The sequence below is a fragment of the Lagenorhynchus albirostris genome, chromosome 2 (genome assembly GCF_949774975.1).
Source record: "Lagenorhynchus albirostris chromosome 2, mLagAlb1.1, whole genome shotgun sequence".
Lineage (NCBI taxonomy): Eukaryota > Metazoa > Chordata > Mammalia > Artiodactyla > Delphinidae > Lagenorhynchus > Lagenorhynchus albirostris.
In genome coordinates, this window is record NC_083096.1 from 178,146,591 (window position 1) to 178,168,665 (window position 22,075).

At 62.7% G+C, this 22,075-nt stretch overlaps 2 protein-coding genes across 8 annotated transcripts in view; one reads left to right on the forward strand and one right to left on the reverse strand.

Annotated features, from left to right (window-relative positions):
* The window catches only part of CASZ1 (castor zinc finger 1), a 128,557-nt gene extending 115,983 nt beyond the window's left edge, over positions 1–12,574 (forward strand). For 2 of the 3 annotated variants that reach the window (XM_060141465.1, XM_060141464.1), the window contains 9 exons: positions 467–621; positions 764–886; positions 1,841–2,179; positions 3,709–3,907; positions 4,695–4,866; positions 6,686–6,837; positions 7,009–7,150; positions 7,761–8,045; positions 9,853–12,574. In XM_060141465.1, the coding sequence (XP_059997448.1) occupies positions 467–621; positions 764–886; positions 1,841–2,179; positions 3,709–3,907; positions 4,695–4,866; positions 6,686–6,837; positions 7,009–7,150; positions 7,761–8,045; positions 9,853–10,961 (2,676 nt within the window). In that variant the 3' untranslated portion in view covers positions 10,962–12,574. The remainder of the gene's footprint in view (positions 1–466; positions 622–763; positions 887–1,840; positions 2,180–3,708; positions 3,908–4,694; positions 4,867–6,685; positions 6,838–7,008; positions 7,151–7,760; positions 8,046–9,852) is intronic. The other variant, XM_060141466.1, reaches the window with a different exon arrangement.
* Positions 12,575–19,242: 6,668 nt separating this feature from the next.
* PEX14 (peroxisomal biogenesis factor 14) overlaps positions 19,243–22,075 on the reverse strand; it is a 137,413-nt gene continuing 134,580 nt past the window's right edge. For 4 of the 5 annotated variants that reach the window (XM_060141470.1, XM_060141467.1, XM_060141468.1 and 1 more), the window contains one exon: positions 19,243–20,450. In XM_060141470.1, coding sequence (XP_059997453.1) covers positions 20,003–20,450 — 448 coding nt within the window. In that variant the 3' untranslated portion in view covers positions 19,243–20,002. The remainder of the gene's footprint in view (positions 20,451–22,075) is intronic. The other variant, XM_060141469.1, reaches the window with a different exon arrangement.

The following is a 22,075-nucleotide window of genomic DNA, read 5'->3' on the forward strand; positions in this document are numbered from 1 at the left end:
CTCTCTGCTCCTCCTTTGTGTTCCTTCTCTTGTTCTCAAGGAATTCGTGAGGGTTTCCCCCCCACCCCCTTCCTCCTCCTCTTGCACTTCTTTTGAAAACCTGGCAGGAGAATAACCAGGGAGCCGCTTAGTCTGGGGAAAGCTGGGCTGCAGTGTGTGCCCGGAGTCTCGGCCTCCGATTGAGTGATGGCTCCTAGCAGCCCGGGGTTTGTGTGGCAGAGCCCCGGCAGCTCCACGGGGCCGGGGCAGCGCCGCAGGCCGCCCGCGGCAGCGTCCATTCAGTGAGGGCTCTTCCGTAGCCAGAGCCGCGTGGGGTCGGGCCTCCTCTCCTCCCGGCTGCCAGCACCGCGATGCTCTGGTCAGTTTGGAGAGGCCCGAGCGGCCCAGAGCTGCCACTCCTCCCAGGGCAGTCGGGTCAGGTGTCCTGAGGTCCCCGGCCTGAAGCACGGGCCTGTCCTCCTCGCAGATGTCTCAGGGCAATCCCAGCCTCGGCAGCCTGTTGAACATCAAGACAGAAGCGGAGGGGAGCCCCGCCGGGGAGTCCTCGCCCTTCCTGGGCAAGGCCGTGAAGGCGCTGGTTCAGGAGAAGCTGTCAGAGCCCTGGAAGGTCTACCTTCGCAGGTGAGGGGCTTGCCGTGTGAGCAAAGGGGGAGGGAAGGGCCACGCCCACTCATCCCGGGGGCACGTGTTCCCCCCACGAGGCTGTTCCCCCAGCCTCGCCAGAGCGCCAGGGTCTCCTCTGAGCAGCCGGCCCCTCTGCCAGGTTTGGCACCAAGGACTTCTGCAACGCGCAGTGTGACTTCCTCCACAAGGCCCACTTCCACTGCGTGGTGGAGGAGTGCGGCGCGCTCTTCAGCACCCTGGACGGGGCCATCAAGCACGCCAAGTGAGTGGGGGTCCGGGGGCCGTTTAAACCCAGCCCCACTTGTCCCAGCCTGGCTCGGGGGTGGGTGGGCCGGGGTGGGGCTAGGGGGTGCACAGGCCTCTAGCAGCCTTCCAAGAAGGACCCGTGTGCGGTTCCCACAAGACCTCAGAAGCTGAGCTGGCTTCTCAGAGGTGCTGCCCGGCAAAAGGCAGGCTTCCTCATCTCCCACTGGCTCAGCCCCCAGCTGGGTCCTCTGAGCCCACCCAGGCCCCGCCCCGAGTAAGAGCTGCTTCTCCCCACCGCGGGGCCCATGCAGCCGTCAGCCCTCCCTCCCACAGATGCTCCTGCAGAGGCAGCTGGAGAGGCCCAGCACTGACCCCGGCAGGGACCCTAAGTGAAGGCTTTTCCAAGCCACAGTACTGCATTTGTAGATTCTCTTTGACCTAAAAATAATGAAATTAATTTGTACAATTTGTTGAGCAGCAAGCCCAGCCGCCTACTGTAATTGAACCCAGAACTGGTAAACGTTTACAGCAGATCTTCACCGCTCCCTAAGCCCCGGGTCAGGCTCTTCTCACTGCTTAGGCAGCCCCAGCTGCTGGTCTGAGACCACCCCCCCCCACCCGCTTTTAAATGTCGGAGCCGGTTCTGGAAGGACAGGCTTCATGAGCCAGGACGTGCTGTACCCAACCCCTCCCGAGTAGGGAGGAGCTAGGGACAGCACATCAGTAAGGTCACAAGTAGGAAGGTGTAGTTAGGGCAGAGCCTGGAGCCCAAGTTCAAGATCAGAGGACACAGCAGTGTGTTCTCAGTCCTTCCCTCCTGGTGGGAGGCCTCTGGCACCTGGCACTGAAGATGCGGTGGGGACACTGGGCCCCTAGGCTTGTGATGGGGTCATACGTAGGCAGGCAGGCAGGCGTGCCAGGGAAGGGCCTTCTCCTCCCGCACCTGAGACACCTCTCCTGTCTCTCGTAGCTTCCACTTCCGGACAGAGGGAGGAGCAGTGAAAGGAAATGTGGAGGCTTCCTTCCCGGCCTCGGCTGCTGAGACCAAACCTTCCTTGGCCCCCTCATCCCCTCCAGCGCCTCCCATCACCACGGCCACGGCTTCCTCTCTCGAGGGGCCCACTCCCAGCCTGGCCGCAGTGCCCTCCAGCCCCACCCTGCTCGCCTGGAAGCAGCTGGCTTCCACCATACCCCAGATGCCTCAGATTCCAGCGTCAGTGCCTCACCTGCCCACTTCGCCCTTGGCAACGACTTCTCTAGAAAACGCCAAGCCCCAGGTCAAACCCGGATTCCTCCAGTTCCAGGAGAAGTGAGTCCCTCGATGAGCCGGGAGCCCTGTGTCCCCCGTGTGTCTCGGGAGTAGGTGCTAGTAAGGGCAGCTGAGGAGGCCCTGCTCCTTCCCCTGCAGTAGCCCCGGCTGTCCCCAGCCTCTCTGGGACACGGTCACTGGGTGATGTCCTTCTAGCCAAAGTTGCTGCTGCTCAGACCTCACTGCCTATTCCCGGAGCAGGTGGCTGGGGTGGGGGGAGATGGTGGAGGTAGTGGCCACTGTTCCAGAGAGGCCACAGGTGACGCTGCGAGGACCAGCCTGGGTGGGCCAGGAGTGGCGGTCCTCGCCCGGCAAGGCGGGCTGCGTCTCCCTCCGGGTCCCCTTGTTGGTCTCTGTGGCTCACACCCATGGCTGAGTCTCTGCAGGGCAAGCAAAGTCATAGGTGGGCGGCGAGGGGGCTAGGCCCTCCTCTGGACCCCACCCCCCACCCCGCCACCTGCACAACGGTCTGAGCTCTCAGGGGTGGAAGGGAGGGACCTTCATCGCTGGATGGTGGTGTCTCCCTGCGGCGAGAACGGTGACTCTGTATCATGATATGTGCGGCTTCCTGTTCTCAATAAAAGTAATAAATTGGACGTGAACACACACCGCCTGAGTGGCAGCTGTCCTCCCTCTCTGAGCACCTGGGGCTGGGCCCACGGCGTGGAAGGGGACCTGCGCTCCTCTCTGCCCCGTTCCCAGCTTCCCTTCCTCTGTTCACCTCCCCAAAGTGGCAGCCCTCTCAGCATCCCGGCCTTGGTCGGAGTTCCCAGCCCAGGTCCAGTGTGGATGTCGGGGGCGGCTGTGTTGTCAGCCAGGGCAGAAGCCGGGTGCAGCCCCTCCGCACCTGCCTGGAGCCTGGAAGGCAGAGCTCTGGAGCTGAGGCTGCTGCTCGGGGCAGGCCAGCCGTGGGGGCTCGCCCAGCACCCCTCCCCACCCCAGCCGCCCCACCACTCAGCTGGCTTGTGAGGTTCTCTGAGTGGGTGGCAGCCCCGAGCCCCGAGCTGACCCTGGAAACCCCAGCAGCTGAGCCTCAGCAGGACCTGACGCCAGGCACACGTTCCCACTGGCCAAGGCCCCATGGTGGCAAAGCCTCCTGGTAGGGCTGCCCACCCATCTGCACCCTGTCAGTCGGCCACAGCCAGGGCACTGCCTATGCCACATCAGCCAGGCCTGGCAGCACCATCGCTCATTTTCATATCCACGAAGTGATTGCGGCCATCCTTATCTGTAATCCTGGGGTGTGGCCACGGAAACTACGTGTCCCAGCATGCAGTGCTCTGGGCCGCCTGCATACCGCAGTCCCTTCGGCGCCCTCAGAGCTCTAAAAAGAAGGCAAGACTGCATGCTGGGATCTGTAGTCTCTGGCCGAATCGTCCTGCTGAGCAGGAGGGCAGCCCAGGGGCCATTCCTCTTGATTACACCACAGGGGAGTGGGGAGCGGAACCCCAACATGAGCAAATGTCAGGACACCGGCGGGGAGGGCACCAGGAATGCCAATGACCTTCTGGGCCGTGGTTTCATTCCAGCGATCCTTGCCTCGCAACGGACTGCAAGTATGCCAACAAGTTCCACTTCCACTGTCTCTTTGGGAACTGCAAGTACGTCTGCAAAACCTCCGGGAAGGCCGAGTCCCACTGCCTGGACCATATCAATCCCAACAACAACCTCGTGAACGTGCGAGACCAGTTTGCGTACTACTCCCTGCAGTGCCTCTGTCCCAACCAGGTCAGCAATGCGGGCGGGGTGGCCCCTGGGGTGGGGGCAGGGAGGCGCAGGGCCCCGGACCAGCTCCTCCTGGCCGAGGCTCCGTGTCTCACACCCTTTTGTAAGTGGCCTCCTCCAGAGTTTGGAAAGGACACCGTCTGCCCCTAGGTCCCTGGAGACCCCTAGGCAGGAGTTCAGCTTGGTGCTCTGTTGGTGAGGTCTGTCATTTCACCCTAACCCTCAATGATGCCTGTATGCCGGGCAGCCTCTGTGCACTTGGCATCCTTGTGCGCGTCCTGGAACAGCTATGCTCCCTTTCCCCAGAGGCCTAGGATTTTAAAATAGACCCATTAGACAGATAAAGAGATTGAACTGTCCGTGCCCCAGACAGGAAGGGCAGGTCAGCTTCATTATAAAGGCCTACTCCCAAGACTTGTAGGGGCTGCCTGGCAGAGCGCATTAAGAAGGAGTCTGAGCCTCCATCTGGGCACACGGAGAAGAGTGCTAGGATAGATTAGTGACGTCTGCCTAGGTCTGGGCACACAGACAAGAGTGCTCAGACAGATTAGTGATGTCTGTGCTGGGCGTGGGTTTAGAAAGAGATGGAAACAATACCAGGTGGGATGTTTTAATCAAATGACAGAAGGGACTTACTGCTTTTTAACACGTGAAAGGTCTTTACACAGTTGTGTTTGCTGATTCTGAGCGTGGAAGGACGCACGCCTGCCACAGCCCTCTAGAGGGCTGGGGCAGGTGGAAGCTTAACGGAAGTCGCCTGCCCGGCCCTGACTCCTGTCCCTCCCTGCAGCACTGCGAGTTCCGGATGCGCGGGCACTACCACTGTCTCAGGACCGGCTGCTACTTTGTGACCAACATCACCACCAAGCTGCCGTGGCACATAAAGAAACATGAGAAAGCTGAGCGGCGGGCAGCCAACGGATTCAAGTACTTCACCAAGCGTGAGGAGTGCGGCAGGCTAGGTACCGAAGGCCAGGGCTGGGGGGCAGGGAACTACAGCAGGTGGCAGGGCCGCGGCTCTGGCGCCTGAGGCCCTGGGACCCACTTCTTGTCCCCGCACATCAGGCTCCATGTTTTTTTTTTCGGAAAATGTCACGATATCACAGGCCAGGCATTGTCACCCCAGGAGGACAGTCAAAACCCCAAGAGCCTAGGAAAAGGGGTGAGGGTGACTCCCAGCACTGCACCCACCCCAGTGAAAATGCCCAGAGCCTCGTCTCTGGCACCCAGGCCTGGTTCTTTTTTCCTTTTCTTTTCAAGAGAGCCTTGCGGGTAAGTCTTAGGAGCTCCTGAAGCTACTCGGGTTTTATCCCAAATGGACCGTGGTTTGTTCATTCACTCACTCAGCAGACGTTTACGGAGGAGCAGCCGTGTGCCAGGCTCTGTGCTGTTGCAGGAGGTGAGGGGCGGGTAGAGGTGGAAGCTATGGTCTTTTTCAAGCGTCCACTGTGGCCAGCACTGTACTTGGTGCTGGGGATCTGATGGGACCAGCAGGTACATTTGTGGGCTCAGCCCAGAGCATCTGTGACCTGGGGTGACCTGGAAGGAGGTGGCCACGGGGCAAGGAAGTGGCCTTGAGCTCAGGTGCAGGTGCCTCGGAGTTAACTCTGCTGCTGAGAGCTGAGCCCTTGGCAGGGAAGCTGCCCCCCAGCCCTGGAACAAGGCCTCCCCGAGGAGCTCGCTGGCCCCAGCTTGCCCTGGGGATGCTGTGGGGAGGGGGCTCCAGGACCAGCAGAGGGAGGCAGAGCCCATCCTCCCGCCTCAGGATGGAGCCACGCATTTGTGGGCCTGCAGACGGGGGGCAGGAGTCTGCCCACGAGGAGACCGGAAGCCGGGAGGCAGGTGGGAGCCAGGCAGGCTGGGTGCAGACACCTGGGCTGCATGCAACGCCTGCTGTGATTCAGGTGGTCATGGCAGCAGGGTCCAGGGGGAGCAGAGGTGGGGCCGCTGCCTGCAGCCGACCGGCCATTGCATAGGGGGAGGATGAGGCAGTCAAAAGTCAACCACCAGAAAAGAACGGCAACAAACCTTTCCATCAAGAATTAATTCAGAAATCATTAATGGCCTGAGAGAGGCCTGGGAATCACGGCAACAGATGTCAACCCTCGGTGGCCTGTGCTGTCCCTGGGCTCAGTTTACAGGTGTCAGGGGATTCCGCAGTTGCCGTTATTTACTCAGTTTGGGTGTTCTGGGTGGTAGCTGGGGCCAAAGCTGGGGGATGATATAAGACACCTGGCCGGCTCAGGCGCCATGGCAACGGGCAGGCCTTCACCTGCCCTCTGCTGATACCGTTTCAGTCCGGCTCCTCTATTTGTTCTCCGCCCAGAGCAAAGCCGAGGTGGGGCGGGGCAGGGCAGAGGGCCAGCCGGCTCGCAGCCATCTTGACCTGGTCCAGGGGCAGGCAGCACCTGGGCTCCCCAGAGGAGATGTGGGGACAGGTGGCTTGCTGGGAGGTGGCTGATCTAGTGAACAGGTCATTAGGGTCCCCTGCCCTGGGGCAGGGGCCGGGGGCCAGCCTGCTGTTGTCCCGGGCGTGCAGGCTGGAGGTGAGAGCCAGGCTTTGGACAGCCAGGGGGCCTGGGACTTTCTGGGGTTGGGGTGAGAGGCTGCTAGAAGCCCTCCTTACGGGAACACCACCAATGGGGTCGCGCCCTTCCCCCAGAAGCCATTTGCCTGGTTGGCCACGTAGGCCCATGCCCAGAACAGTGCCCGACACGCAGGGGGTGCCATGAGCACTGGCCGGCGGGGGAGACTCACGGCCGAGCGGGGCTGTGTCCACAGGCTGCAAGTACAACCAGGTGAACAGCCACTTCCACTGCATCCGGGAGGGCTGCCAGTTCTCCTTCCTCCTCAAGCACCAGATGACCTCCCACGCCCGGAAGCACATGCGGAGGATGCTGGGGAAGAACTTCGATCGCGTGCCCTCCTCCCAGGTGAGCCTGGCGGGCAGGCTGCCCCTCCGCGGCCCGGGGTGGCAAGAGGGCATCACTCGTGTCCCGCTCTTGCTTCCAGGTGGTGGGCCAGGCTGCCCAAAGCGACAGCCTGCCCCTGTGGGCAGCACAGCCCCCAGCCCAGCTTCCTCAGGGCCCCCCTCTTCCTTTCAGGGCCCCCCGAGCTTGATGGACACCGAGACGGACGAGTACATGGATTATACTGGCTGCAGCCCGGGCGCCGTGTCCTCTGAGTCCTCCACCATGGACCGAAGCTGCTCCAGCACCCCTGTGGGCAACGAGAGCACCGCAGCAGGTGAGTGGGGGCCCGGGGGCGCCAGCCTGGGACAGGCCCTCCTTCCGAGGCCCAGCAGTGCTGGGTCCGGCTCAGGACAGGAGGTTCATGGTCAAGTGGCCTCAAAGGAGGACGGGCCAGGGTGTGGCAGCGCTGGCTGCTCTGTGGGACGTGGGTCCCCGCCTGCTGCCACCCTGCCCATCTCCCCGGCACTCTGCCCTCAGCTTCCGTTTCCAGGAGAGAACCCGGGCTTGAGCTGTGAGGTACAGAAAAAAGCAGCACAGCCCCCAGCCAGAGGGGCAGGTGGGCCCCGCCCAGCCCTGGTCCCTCTTACGGCCCCTCTGCCATTGTCCCCAGCATGGTCCCTGGGCCCCAGAGCGAGGTCCTCCGCGGGCTGGGCTCTGCCGCAGGCCCTGCGCAGCCCGCCGTGACCTCTCCCTGCACCGCCGCTCCCTCCCAGTCGCTCTGCTCTGCCCCCTCCTCCCCTCTCTTCTTCGTGGCATCTGTCTGCTCCTCCTCTGTCCACGGATTTTCATATCATACTCGCTTCTGCCATTGGGTCTCTCATTTTGGTTCTTTCTGTTTGTTCTTTGTTTTGGTTTTTTTTTCTGCTTTTCCCCGCCCTCTCCAGGCTGCCCGGCTCCTCCTCCTCCTGCCGCCGCCGCTGACGAGGCTGCCCGCGTGGCTCCGCAGCCCCCACTGACCCCATCCTTCTCTGCGGCCGTGCTGCGGGCGCCCCTCCCCTCCCTGCCATGCCTCTTTTCTCCACCCTGTCTCTCATACTCTCTGCTCAGTGCCTCTCTCGGAGCCACCCGGGGCCTGGCCCACCCCATCAGCAGCCCGCCCAGCTTCCCGCCCGTCACTGCCACTCCAACTCCAGTAAAAAGTGACGCCCCCCTAGTTCAGGACGCCGCAGGTAACTCACACATGTCTTCTCCACTGCTGTCTGTCACCCTGGCCGAGCCTCGAGGCCACGGTCCAGGACCTGACCCTTTTCTGTGGCCAGCTGGGTCAAGGACAGGGCCACTCTGCACCCCTCACAGCGCAGCCCGCGCCAAGACCAGAGAGCCTGGTCCCTGTCCCAAGGACAGTTCCTCTCAGCTCCTGCTCAGCACTGGGCAGGCCAGAACATCACTGCCAGGGCTCCCTGGGGTTCACCCCAGCTCAGGGACTGGCCAGAGCCCCAAGATGGCCATGCCCGCCCCACCCCCCTAACCCTGCGGCAAGGCAGAGCCTGTCCTGCTCTGAGGACTTCACCCGGGGCAGAGATGTTCTTGGGAAAGCTGCTGGTGCCTGGGACCCACCCAGGTTTGCAGGATCCTGACACCAGCCTGAACCCCCAGCCCCGGAGCCAAGCAGGAAGAGGCCCAGGCCGCGGGCAGTGCTCCATGGCAGAGGTGCCTCCCAGCCCCACCCTGTACCTGCCGCCCGGCAGGCACGGGACCTGTGCTCCCCTGCCCTTTGGTGCCGTCACCACCTTGGCTCTGCCTCTTCCTCCGTGCATTCTTACCTCACGTTCTGCCTGACTGCCAGGCACTGGGCCAGCCCAGGGGGATGGCAGGGACCAAGGCAGAGGGTTCCTCCTCAGGGAATTCAGCCCCTGTTCTGTCGCTTAACCAGCCAGAACCCTGTGACCTCCGACCCAAAGCAGCCACTCCTCACCCACCCGGATCCCCAGGGCCCAGACCCTTCCTTGCCCCCTGCTGGGTACCCCAGCCCATCACAGTCCTCGTTCTCTCCACCTGCTGAGGCGGGGACTAGGTCTGCTCCCCAGACGGATGGGGCAGCAGGCTGGTGCCTGGGCTGAGCCTTCTCGGCAGGTTCTGGGAGGGCCGGGAGGGTCAGCGCGAGGGAGAAGCCCAGAGGGTGCCCACCCTGCACTCTGGAGAGGGCTGGGCCTGGGGCGTGGAGCAGGGAGTCCCAGGACGGTCACCCCTTCCCCAGCTGCCTGTGCAGAAAGGGAGTAACGGGAAGCACAACCACACAGTGGATTAAGCGGCCCTGGCAACGGGGCATCCTAAGCCCAGGAAGCAGTTGGGACCAGGATGGGGAGGGCACAGATGGAGCCCATCCGCTGGCCGAGCCCCTGCTCCAGTCCTGGCCCTGCAGCAGAGCTGCCCTCTCCCAGTCCACTGGGGGTGGGACACCCCAAGACCTGAAAGAAAGAACCTTCTGGTACCAAGGAGAAGGTGCGCCTTGGGGCGGGGAGTTACAACCCCCAACAGCCTCAGGGCGCGCGGCATCCCTGTTGCGAGTAGGCTGGTCCCAGGCGCAGACAGGCCGGCAGCCCGGGAAACTGGTTAGCCGGCCGGGAGAAGGAGCCGGCCTGTCCCTCATTAGAGGCGGGTGCGTGATGGCGTCCTGGCCCCCGTCCAACCTGGGTAATTACACTCTGCCGACCTAGATTCCCCCTTCAGCTTCAATTAGCGCCAGGACGTGTCCTCACTTCCCACCCACATCCCCCAGAGCTGCTTGCTCCGCCAACCACCAGGGCAGGCCAGTGCGGTCAGCCTGCAGATGCGGATGACGAAGGGGGAAGCCTGGGGCTCCCCAGCTATCCAGGGGGCGGAGGGGTGGTCATAGGAGAGGCCCCCAGAGCGACGGGAAGCGGAGTTGTCCCCGAGGGCGGCCCCCCCGCCCACCGCGCCGAGATCGGGGACCTCGCGTGGGTGTAATCCTGGGTAGGATGTGCACGTGGGCGCTGACCAAGCCCCCCTCCCCAGGGAACACCATCTCCATGCCGACAGCCTCCGGGGCCAAAAAGCGCTTCTGGATCATTGAGGACATGTCCCCGTTCGGCAAGCGGCGCAAGACGGCCTCCTCGCGCAAGATGCTGGACGAGGGCATGATGCTGGAGGGCTTCCGGCGCTTCGACCTCTACGAGGACTGCAAGGACGCGGCCTGCCAGTTCTCGCTCAAGGTCACCCACTACCACTGCACGCGCGAGAACTGCGGCTACAAGTTCTGCGGGCGCACGCACATGTACAAGCACGCGCAGCACCACGACCGCGTGGACAACCTCGTGCTGGACGACTTCAAGCGCTTCAAGGCCTCGCTCAGCTGCCACTTCGCCGACTGCCCTTTCTCGGGCACCAGCACGCACTTCCACTGCCTGCGCTGTCGCTTCCGCTGCACCGACAGCACCAAGGTCACGGCGCACCGAAAGCACCACGGCAAGCAGGACGTGATCAGCGCGGCGGGCTTCTGCCAGTTCAGCTCGAGCGCCGACTGCGCCGTGGCCGACTGCAAGTACAAGCTCAAGTGCTCGCACTTCCACTGCACCTACCCCGGCTGCCGCCACACGGTCGTGGGCATGTCGCAAATGGACTCGCACAAGCGCAAGCACGAGAAGCAGGAGCGCGGCGAGCCGCCCGCCGCCGCCTCCCCCGGCGCCGAGGGCCCCGCGCCCGGCCCGGCCGCCAGCCTGGACTGCGCGCCCCCGCCCGGCGCCGAGCCCGCCGCCGCCCTGCTCTTCCTGCCCGGCCCGGGGCGGGGTCCGGACGACGCGGGCGACCCCCGCCCGCCCGACGCCCCCGGGCCCCGCGCCGGCCCCGCCGCGCCCGGCCCCGCGGCCGGCGAGTCGTCGCAGGAGGACGACGAGGAGGAGCTGGAGCTGAACGAGGAGGAGGCGGACGACGACGAGGACGACGACGACGAGGACGACGAGGACGACGACGAGGACGACGACGACGACGAGGACCTGCGCACCGACTCGGAGGAGTCGCTCTCCGAGGCGGCGGCGGCGGGGCCGGGGTCGCGGAGCCTGGAGCTGGCGGCCCTCGGCGCTCCCGCGCCCCCCGGCCCCACGCCTGCCGCCGCCGCCTCCCCGTAGCCGCGGGGCCCGTGGCGCGTGGGGGGCCGGCCGCGCCCGGCGCCCTCGGGATCTTGCCGCTTTATTCTATTGTTGTTATTATTATTATTATCAATTTTGTAAGAAACGGTATTTATATGTAAAGCTTCCCTTGTACAGAGCTAGGTGTTCGCCGCGCCCCGGCGTCGAGAGGCGCTCCGGGCCCGGGGCCGCCCCGCCGGTGCTTCCGGACCCCGAGTCCGTCTCAGGACAGAGGCGGGGGCCTCCCTCTGGTGCTCCGGGGCTGCCCCCGCGCCCGCCCGCCCCGCCCGCGCGGCAGCTGGGCGGCCGGAAGGACAGAGGCTGCCCGGGACCCTCCTCAGCCGCAGTTCGGGGATCTTCTTCAGGGAAATAGAAGGTGCTCTTGTCCGGGGTGGGAACGAGGGGCAGGAGGCCCGGAGGGCGAGGAGGGCGGCGACCCCGGGCGGCTGCCCCACGCGCCCTCCCCGCGCCGGACCCCGGGCCCCCCGAGCACGCCGGTGGGATTCCTCATTGCTCAGGGCTGGGACGGGCGCCGGGGGTCGCCGCGACCCCCGCCCCTCACCACCGGAGGCGGGCCGGCACTTGTGGCACCTGGCAGGGCCTCCCATTCGTGCAGCTAAGACCCTCCCTCCCGGTCCTGGGGGAGGGCGGGGCAGGAGGCGTCCGGCGGGCGACACTACAGGGACCGCGGAGGGAACCTCCTGGACTCGGCAGAGCGGGGAGCTCCGGATCACTCTGCCCCCAGCGCGGGGCCTGGTCGGGGTGTCCGTCCCGAGGGCTGGGGCCTGGGAAGGGGTGCGTCTGCTCGCTGGTGCTGGGCTGCTGGGCCCGCAGGGCGTCTCTGCCACCCAGGTGGTGAGAACAGGAAGGATGCGACTGTTTGGGGCTTTAATAGTCAACATGGAAAAAAATACGAGAAAGTTGTACAGTATTTTTCCTGTAAAGGTTATTATTCTACATAGAACAAAAGAAGAAAAAAAAAAAAGCAGGCGGGCGGCTAGAGCGCAGACCGCCTCCGGACCAGCCCTGAGGTTGGAGACCCGAGTGCAATTGCTCACGTGGGGTTTTGTTTAGCGTTTAGAGGCCTTACCAGTGTGAGGCTGTCCGTCTTTACACTAGCACTGATGGGAGCTGCGTGATTCCAACTTTTAACTTGAATTTCGTAGAGACAAGAAAAAAGGACTGTTATTACTGATACAAGTTTGTAGTTAATTTAACATTTGAGTTTTTCTCTATTGGTTATGCGTGTGGCTTTATAGGGCTTTTTTCTTCCCAGTTTGTTTTATTAATTTCTTTGGGATACTTCTTTGCTGGTGCAACCCACCCGGATTTGGTTCCTTTTGCAAATCCCAGCCCCCCACCCCTGCCACCCTCCCTCAGCAATGAGCTCACCGAGCCCAGAGCCAGCCGGGACCCACCTGGCAGGTACATGCCCGGCCAATGGCTCTGAGGGCGACAGGGACGGAGGGCAGGCTGCCCAAGGCCGCTCCTGTGCATCTTCACTCCAGGCCGGGCCACCAGCCCTGTCTCAGGTTGGGCCCTGTGACATGGCCACAGGGAGAGTGCGAGGCCCAGCCTGGGGGAGGGGCCGTCACCCAGAGCCTCCTCCCCAGAGGTCTCCAAGGGGAGCCTGACCAGCTGCAGGGGGCAGTGGTTTACTTTTTTTTTCTTTCTTTCTTTTTTCTTTTCTTTTTTTTTTTTTTTTTTTTTTGTCCTCTTGGCTGCCCACAGCCAGAAAGCCAGGACCATCTGAACTGGAGAGGGAGCAGGAGGGAGGAGTGGTCGGAAGGAGTGTACCTGATTCAACAGGAAACAAATGGTTTTCTAGAACAGCCCCTACCAGAGCCTCCTGAATTCTGTGGGCACCACGTGCTGCTGCTGAGCATTCGCCCAGACTTTGTGCCCGACCACAGAACCGGGGAGTCTGTGGAAGGAGTTTTGTAAAGGAAAAAAAAAAATTTTTTTTTTCAATGTAGCAAAATCAAACAAAAAAAAAAAAGAAAAAAGAAAAAAAGAAGATGCCGACAGTGCGAAGTCTAGCCTTTTGTAACCTTCATATTGCACACTAGGACTATAAGCCATTGCTAGCTCATTTTGAATTTTAATGTGTAATTTTTGTTTTATTTTCTTTCTGTGGGAAAAACAATGCTTGATCCACCAATGCTCTTTTTAATGTTTTATAACTATGTATGTGTATATATATAAATATAAAATAATATGTATGCACATATGTGTGTATATATCTATATGTATATACATATATAGATATATAGAGATATATAGAGAGGTTTTGAGACGAAAACGCAGAACGTGAAAACCGAACTGAACAGCGTGTGCTCTGATTACTTGAATCTGGTCTCCTCGGCACCTGGTTATTAAGAACTGAATATTTTTCCACTTGAATTTAGTGCTATTAGAAATTTAATATATGTGTTTTATTTATTTGATTTTTTTTTTTGCATGACTGATGCAAGGTTTGACATTTTCACTCAATAAAAACTGGAAAAAAAATCTATCAAGTTATCTTTTATTTTTAAAGTCAGTCCTGAGCGGCTGGCGGGGACCCAGCTGTGCAGGGTGGCAGGGCCACCATGGCCAGCCGGGCTCCATGTGCCAAGGCAGGGAGGGTGTCGGTCACCCTTCAGCCCTGGCAGGGAAGGGGGCAGACCAGGCTCACCCCTGGGAGGGGGCCACGTCCTCCTGGACAGATGGTGGGGGGCTTGGGCCCCGCCCGGCCTCCCGCCTCAGCCCCGCCTGAAGACCCCACAGAGGCTCAGGAGCCGCCTGGCACAGACGCCTCAGGCCTCCGGCAAGGGCTCCAGAGGCCCCCAGCCTGGCCGGCTCTCTCCCGGCGCAGCCAGGGCTACTGGGCAGGCGTTTGGCAAGGGTCATCCCTCTGCCTCCTCCCTCGGCTCCTTCCTCCTTCCTGCAGGGACCTGCCCGGGCTGGGAACGGCGCGTACCCGGATCCGATCCGGATGCTGGCTCGGCTCCTGCCCGGAGCACGCAGGGGCAGAGCCAGCGGGGGCCAATTCCTGGGTCCGTAGCCACCAGCCCCAGGCCTGCCCGAGTTGCCAAGCCCGGTGGCACCACGGCTGGGGCTCCCTCAGAAGCATGGGTGGCTCGAGCACTACGGCCAGGCCCCGGCCAGAGTGCAGGCCGCACATCTGCCCTGACGCTTCTAGATGGTGACGCCCTCCTCAGTAAACCTCCTCATCTGTGCCAGCTTGCCAGCCTTGCCCTGAGCTAGCCTCCTTCCAGGTGGCCAGGTGGCCCAGGGCTCTGGGGAGGAGATGTGTGTGCTGGGCCCTGCATGCTCCACCGCCTCGCGGAGCATCTCACTGGATGTCACATCCCTGCAAGGAGCACACCCCTTTTTCCTGGGGAGGGACCGGGGGGCTGGGGAGGTGAAGTCCCACCAGCGGCGCCCCAGGTGTCACCGCCGGGACAGCAGGGGGCGCGAGCGGGTGCAGGGGCTGCACTGCTCCCCCGGGGCCCTGCTCAATGTCATTTCCACCACAAAAGCCTCTTTTCTAACCCCGGCCCCCCCAGCACAGAGGGCCCTTGCCTTTCTTCTTTCCTCCTGGCACGCAGCCCACAGGCTATTTACATAAATACGTTTGTAACAGACGCGAACATATATACTTTTTTCTGTCTCATTAAAATGTTCAAGTTGGAACTCGCCTATTGTTTGTGGATATCTCGATTCTGTTAAATAAAACAGTGACTAATTTATGGGATAAAACACAAGTTCAACAAATTAAAACCATTACTGGAGCTTCCCAGGCCCTCCCGCAGGGCCTGAGGGGAGGCAGGGAGCCAGGCCCAGAGCGCAGCCCTCCGCCGCCACTGGCTGGGTGGGTGGTGCTAACACAGGGCTCCCTCTGGGCACTGCTGCAGGGCCGGGGAGACCCCCAAGACTGTCCCCTTCCCAGCGGCCCCCAGGCCTTCTGGGGCCAGATGGACCTCAGCGGACCCATACGTGGTAAACAAGAGGCCCAGCTTAGCTGAGGGCAGGGCCAGCTTCCAGGCTCGGCTCAGGACAGGACGGGGCCCAGGGAAGGGGGCGCTGGGTCTCAGGGCAGCCCTCAGTCGAGCCTCAGGGAGATGAGGGCCTGTGACATGTAAGCACGCTGCACGCAGGCCAGCCCGTAGCTCTCAGTCCCAGGCACTGCCCACTGAGACCGTGTCCCTGGAGCCCACTGCGACCCCAGGAGGGCGGGGCCCGCAGAGGCGGCGTGCCCCACCCCAGGGGTGCGGAGTGGGCCCAGGCCGCACCGTGCTTGCTCCCTGTGGCTTGTTGGGCTTGGTAGGAATCGCGATAAAACATGTTTTCACTCCGGAATTTAATTAGCTGTGGTGGTGTGATGCTCCTACACCCCAACTGGGGCAAATTCAAGAGTTTGGCAACCTCCTGGAGAGAGCCCGAATCCGCGCACAGGCTTGCGCTGAGCTCAGTCGCCTGCCCACCTCCCACACACCTGGTCCGGCTTGGGTGCGACCAGCAGCTGAGTCACCCAAGGGAGTTGGGCCTCGGCATTCACAACCCACCTGGACCCACCGCACCAGGGCAGTGCCCTCCGGGGGGCGTGGCCCGCATGTCCTGTCACCCGGGGCACAGACAGCCTGTCGATCTGCTCGCCTCCATGAGAGGCGGCCTTGGCCCAGGGCACAGAGGTAGTGGAAGTGCTGCTGCCCCCAGGAAGGCCTCCAGGAAGCAGGGCCCCTCGGACCAGCTGGAGTCCTGGGGACCTTGCCGGGATTGAACAGGGCCAGACCTGTGCCACCCTCGCCGGGAGGAGCCGCCCCACCCTCTGCATGGGGGCAGACAGGAAGCGCCTCCTAGGGGTGCACAGCCAGTGCAGGGCCAGACCCAGCGGCTTCTCTTCCTGTGAGCCCTGCACCCACGCCAGTCGGGGGAGACACCGGGACCTCGGAGAGTCCAAGGCTTTTTCCCCATCAAAGGGCCCCAAGGCCCTGCCCAGAGCCTCCCTGAGGCCTGGCTGCCACACCCTGGATCTACAGGGCGCCCTGGAACTAATGCCCTTGGAAACATCCTCCCAGAGCTGCTGGGCCGGGACATGGAGGGCTGGGCACCTGAGTTTCCAAGATGTGTTTTAAAATGTGACCCCTTCACTATAAAGAAGATCCTCCCAGGATCTGTTGGGCAAGGAAAGGCTGCAGGCGTCCTCATGAAGTGATAATAAAATCTCATCTCCTCTTCCAGAGCAGTGTGAGCTTTAAAGTGCTTGATGGAAGTAAACTATTAAGGTTTGTTCACCATTCAGGGAAAAGCGCCCGACACGACACTCGACACTCGACACTCGGCTGGAGATTTAAACTCCTCTCTGAGTTAGAGCGCGTGCCTGGAGCCCAGGGCGGGGCTGGGGAGCCGGAGGTGGGGGGTGAGGACGTGCCAGCTCTCGGTGGAGAACGTGGCAGTCACCCACCAGCACCGCGGGCACCCTGGAGGTGTCTGTCCCTGGCGGGGGGGGCCAATCCCCGGGGTGGGAAACAGCTGTGCAGCCTGAAGGAGCAGGGGCCAGGGAGGTGTCCGGGCAGGGAGGGGTCAGCCAGGACTGGGTCCACCCTCAGGTGAGCTGGAGCCATGGCGACCTTTGGGGTTTCACTGGCGTCTCCTTGCCTGCTTTGTGTGGAGACTGACCCTCTTCTCTGGGTGCCTTGGCAGAAGCAACTTTAAGCAAACAGACGAAGAAACACTAAGGATTAAGTAAAGTCCTGAGAATCAGGTTGTCAGCCAGTCTCCTGCCGGCTCTCCCTCCGCCTCGGGCAGAACCGGTCTGGGTCTGGGGCAGGGGCGGGGTGAGGCGGGGTGAGGCTGGGGTAGAAGCTGAGCCTGGGGCAGGAAGGGACAGTCACCAGAAGAGAGGGAGGTCCTGGGCCAGGCCGAGAACCGGCACCTCGCTGCCCTGGCTGAGCACAGGGGGAGGCCAGGAGAGGCGCCTCCTAGAGAACCCCTCTCCTCCCACCTGGTGAGCCCCCCGAGGACACACGCTTCACTTTCAGTGAGACAGGCAAGTCACACAACACTGAAGAGGAACTTCCCGTTTTTATTGAGAGAGATGACGTGTGCACACCTGTGAACCGAGTGGAGGTGGGAGAGGAATTCTGTATCCTCTAGCCCCTTCAGTAGCGACTGGATGTTTTAAACAGCTGATATGTGCGCCCACGGTATGAAAAAAGAGACCATTTACAAACTCAGCATCCCTTTCCCCCGACCCACAACGCTGCCCTTCCCCGCCAGGGTGTCGCAGGACACCGACCACCCGGCTCCTGCGGAAGGAGGCCGACCCGGCTGTGCAGGTAGAGCAGCAGCCTCGCCCGCTGCACTCCGGGGCGTCGCTTAGAGCAGGGCAGCTGGGGCTGCCTGAGGGAGGGCCCTGCCCAAGGCAGAGCCCGCGGACCTCCCGGGGCCAGCTGGGAGCCCTCGGGGGCCGGAGGGCCGTCCTGCAGCCTCTGAGCGCTGGGCGAGTTCTTTCTTAAAGACACTTTACAAAAATACTTTGTAATTGAGTTTAATAATCTTCCCCCTTCCAGAAAGGGCCTGACAGGCGCTGCCTGCTGCTCACTTCTGCCCCATTCCAAATATTTTTACCTTATTTGGATGAAATGCATTATTTTTCTAATGAAAGGCTTTTTTTTTCAAAGGGCTGTTTTCCCTCCGTCCAGCAGCTGCCTTTATTAGGCAGCACTCACGCCGTTTGGGGAGGGGTTTTTCCCTCCCTGGAATCGCGCCAGACTCTCTGTCCTCAAAAGCTGAAATCGGGCGCTCAGGACCCGCAGGGCAAAAGGCCCCCGGGCCCAGGTTTTCTCCCGCAGTGAGTCCGGGGACCTGCGAGACAACCGACCCCCCAGGTTGGGGAAGACATACCCCACAAGGTCCCCCGAGTGCCCGCTGCCCTGCGCTAGCAGCTCTGGCTGCGTCTCCGTCCCAGGCTATCTGCCCTCTGCCCCCCTCCCCCCCGGCCCCGGCCCCAGTCTGGTCCCACTGCAGGAGGGACCTCTGCAAAGTTAGAGGCCGCGAGAAACAGTCACCAAGTAGAAGGGGACACCCTGAGACGGCCCACGCGGGACCCAGGCTTCCATTCCCCGAGGAGGGCAGAGCGGGGAAACCCCATCTCCGGCCCCCGAGGCCCAGGGGTGCTTCCAACCGAGCCACCAGCCCTCTCTCTGCCTGTCATCCCAGGTCCGTCTGCCTGCCTGGCTCCCGGGCGCTGGGCCCCTCGTCCAGACCAGGCTGGGAGCCCCTGGGGATGGAGAAACCTGGCTTCTTCGGGGATGGCAAGAGGCAGAGGTGACTCAACGGCAGGGTGTGTGTGTGTGGGGGGGGTCTCTGCTTGTCCCTAGGGAGCATGAGCTGGGACATCACGTGAGGTTATGAGCATCAAAGACAAAACCTGGGAAACCAGGCTGAAGGGCCGGATACTCAGAGTGTCAGGGCGAGGGCCCCCTGCCTGAGAGGCAGGAAGGAGTTTACCATGGGAGCCCAAAAAAGGGGCCTGGGCAGGAGGGGAAATGTTTTCTGAGACAAAACAGCCCCCATGCCAAGTCTCTCACCCTCGGCCAGCAGCTTCCTCCCTCCCCAGGGCCAGGCGGGTGGGAGGCCAGCGCTGCGCTCAGGAGGCCGAGGCCTCCCCGGAGGGTACATACCCGCTGCAGCTCCACCTCCGCGGTGGCCGGGGTGCCTGCACTTTGTCTCCAAAGCCCGTGTCTACACGAGGCACCGGACAGGACCAGGCCCTCTGACCCCCGCACACTGGGCCACAGCACTGGGGGCTCGAGGGAGCCGAGTGCTCCCGGGAAGGAGCGTCCCGTGCTGTTTTTCTGGGTTTAGCTAAATGCTGTGTGAAGGGTAAAGGGAGACAGGGAGGGTGAGAGGGAGACGAGACGGGGGAGGACGAGGGAACGAGACACACTCTCCTGGGAGCACATGCATCCATTTAAGGAAGGTGAGCTCATCACACTCCACACCAGGTCTATATACAGTAGCGTGAGGTCCCTTCCTCCTGGATCAGAACGTCGCCCTCCGGCAGCCACTCGGGACCGAGGATGAGACCCTCCAGCTGTGGGTGAGCGGCTGTGACACCTGCCTTAGGGGAGAGACTGGCCGAGGGAAGCAGGGGCTGCCCCCATCAGGCCCACCGCAGGGCTGCCGGGCGCCGCCCCCGCGGCCCCTCCCTGGGCCCACCTGGCGCAGCCTTGGCCGAGATCCACCCCTGGGCACGGGGTGCCGTGAGCAGACAGGAAGCCACAGGCAGGAATTAAATAGTGGCAACTCATATTTATTACAATTATATACAGTCGTATCTTATATTCTGAAACCTATACCTGATCACACAAAAGAACACATGTTTGGGGGGCAGGGCGGGGCAGGGGACAGACAGGAAGACCCTGTGCCTGGCTCCTAGTGGAGGTGGGACCACATCTCACCACGGCAGTAGCTGAGCCACGATGCGGCAAGCGAACGGTCGGGAACAGCGTGATGTCGTGGGTGGCGGACGACCAGGCTGCAGCTGCGACGGGCACACAAGGTTGGCATCGTCTGGGCAGGGACTGGCTGGGGGGCCTGGGGGGCCTGGGAGGCCCCGCCCAGAGGGAAGCGCAGGGCCATTGCTTTGGGGATCACGAGAGTGCGGCCCCCTTGGTCACTGGTGAGAAGCAGTGAGGGAGCCGGGGCGGAGGGAAGGGACGGCAGACGCCAGGCCCCGCGGCTCCTCCTCCAGAGGGTCAGGAGTCAGGTAATAAAACTACCTCTTGTCATGCACGGCGTTAGGTTGGCTAAGACACCCAGCAGACACCCCTGGACGGGACGTCTGCCTGGGAGGGGGCTGGGGGGGCTTGCGCCCAGAGAGTTCGGAGCCCTCGGCCCGACATGAGAACAAGGTCAGAGGCCTGTCTGTCTGCGGTGGGCGGGGTGGACACGCTTCGGCCCTCACGCCGCCCAGGCCGGCGAGGCTGCGGAAGCCCTGCCCCCGCCCGGCTCAAGGCCACGTCCTGCACCTGGACCAGGACCCCGGCCACCTAGTCCCGTTCGCTTTCGTTGCTGGCGCCCTCGGGCCGCCGCAGCTTCTCCACCTGCTCGTTGATCTGCCCGTCCCCACCCCGGCGGTCCTCCCTCTGCACCCCCAGGCGGTCCTCCTCGTCCACGCGGCTCACGTCCTCGTCCTCCTCGTCGTCCTCGTCCCCCCTCTTCTCCTCCTCGCCCTGCACCTCCATCCTCACCTGGCCCTTGACGTCCACCACCCCCTCGCCCTCCTCCTGGGGGCCCAGCAGGTGGTACGTGGCCGTGGAGCCCTCAGGGCTGTGGCCCTCCTTCACGGGCGAGGACGACGTGGACTCGTTGCTGACGGGCGAGATGTCACTGCTGCTGTGGTGGTTCACGGCCGCGGGGCTGGAGGGTGACGGGGACTTGACCGGGATCTGCCAGGAGGGGATCTTCGGGGCCGACGGGGAAGGGGGGAACTGCCTCCTGGCCGAGGAAGGAGAAGACGGCAGGGTCACCCTCAGAAGAGCCGCACCCTCCCGACCCAGAGTGCTCACGGAGGCTGAGCAGCCACCCCAGCGCCACTGAGCAGGGGACAGGGCCAGGGGACAGGCTGGAGCTCCGCCGCCCACTCCCCCCTCCCCCCCTCCCCCTCCTCTGGAAATAAGGCCTCTTGGCCCGTTGAGGTGGGAGCGGCTGAGACGGAAGCCAGAGGCACCAGGGCTGCCTGCAGAGCCCCCGGTCCACTCAGGGTGCCTCCTGGGGCCCCCTCTGCCTGGGGCCAGGCCCGCTCTCCCTGGCAGCTGCTGGACACTTGGCTCTGGGGGCCCTGCCACCCCCTGGCGCCCGTTCCCTCCCGCCCTTACAGCACTGTCCCAGCCTCCAGCCCTGGGAGGGGCAGCGAGCAACAGTGGGGAGCCAGAAGCCTGGGAAGCCAAGGCCCCTGGGCCTCCACTCTCACTTGCCTGTGGCCTGGGCAAAGGCAGGGGGTCAGGGAGAGCCTGGCCACTGGTCTCGGGGTCAGAGACATCAGAACCAGAAGGGTAATGCTGGTGACCTAGCACTTTTCTAGAAAACCTCCGAGCTCAACACTTGACAGAAGAGCCAGTTCTCCCTCCCACTCCTGCATCCCTGCCCTGGGTCCTGGGCCAGCAGCCAGCCCAGCCCAGACCTGGGAAGTCAGGTCCGCTTGGCAAGGGCTTGGAAATCAAGCTCGAGGACAGGCGGGATCACCCCTGCCTGAGCTGGGAGGACAAAGGCCTGCCGCCTCCTGGGCTGCCCACCAGACCACCAGCTCTGGCCCAGGACAGCCCTTCCACCTCAGACCCTGCTACGCGGAGCACATAGTCGGGGCCTCGGCGTTCACTGTGTCCCCAGCAGACAGCCCTCTGGTGCCCCGAGCTCAGCCGTGCCTCTCTTAAGGCCACGCTCTTTTCCCCACAGACAGCCTGGAAGTGGGTGGCTTGGAGAACTGGGTCCTCTGGTTGGGACCACGAGACGCTGCCAGCCCCTAGCACTGACCTGGAGTGAAGGCCCCCGCCTCGCTCAGCCCCCACTAACCCCCAGGGCGCCCTGCAGGAGGGGCGGCCCAGGACACAGGACTTTCAGTTTTAAAAAAAGACGGGCCCGGGCAAGCCTGGACAAGCTGGTCACCCTCCTATCAGGGCTGTGTTGGTGCTGTCCCTGCGGAGGGACAGCAGAGTGAGACCACAAGAGCTGGGGAGTGGGGAGGCGGGCACTGCGTCTGCCTCTGCCTTGAATCATAGGCTCTTCAAACTGAGCAGGAACAGAGACCCCTGGCCTGGCCCTCTGGGGGGGACCTTCTCTGGGACCAAGCTGTCACTGGGAGGTCCAGCCGGGGCTGAGGACGGGGAGGAGATGGCCCTATCTGGAGGGTAGGGATTCTCTCCTCTGCTCAAGGCCCTGCTTCTGGCTCCAGCTGCCCTTGACTGGGTCTTGACAGGACCAAGTGACTGTATCTCAAAACTCGTGGGCACTACAGGCTGTCACCCCTAGAGTGGAGAGGGAGGGGCCAACCGGGGAGGGAAGGTGGCAGTGCAAGAGATTCCCAAACTCAATGCCTGAATCATGCAGCTCAATCTGGGGTGGGA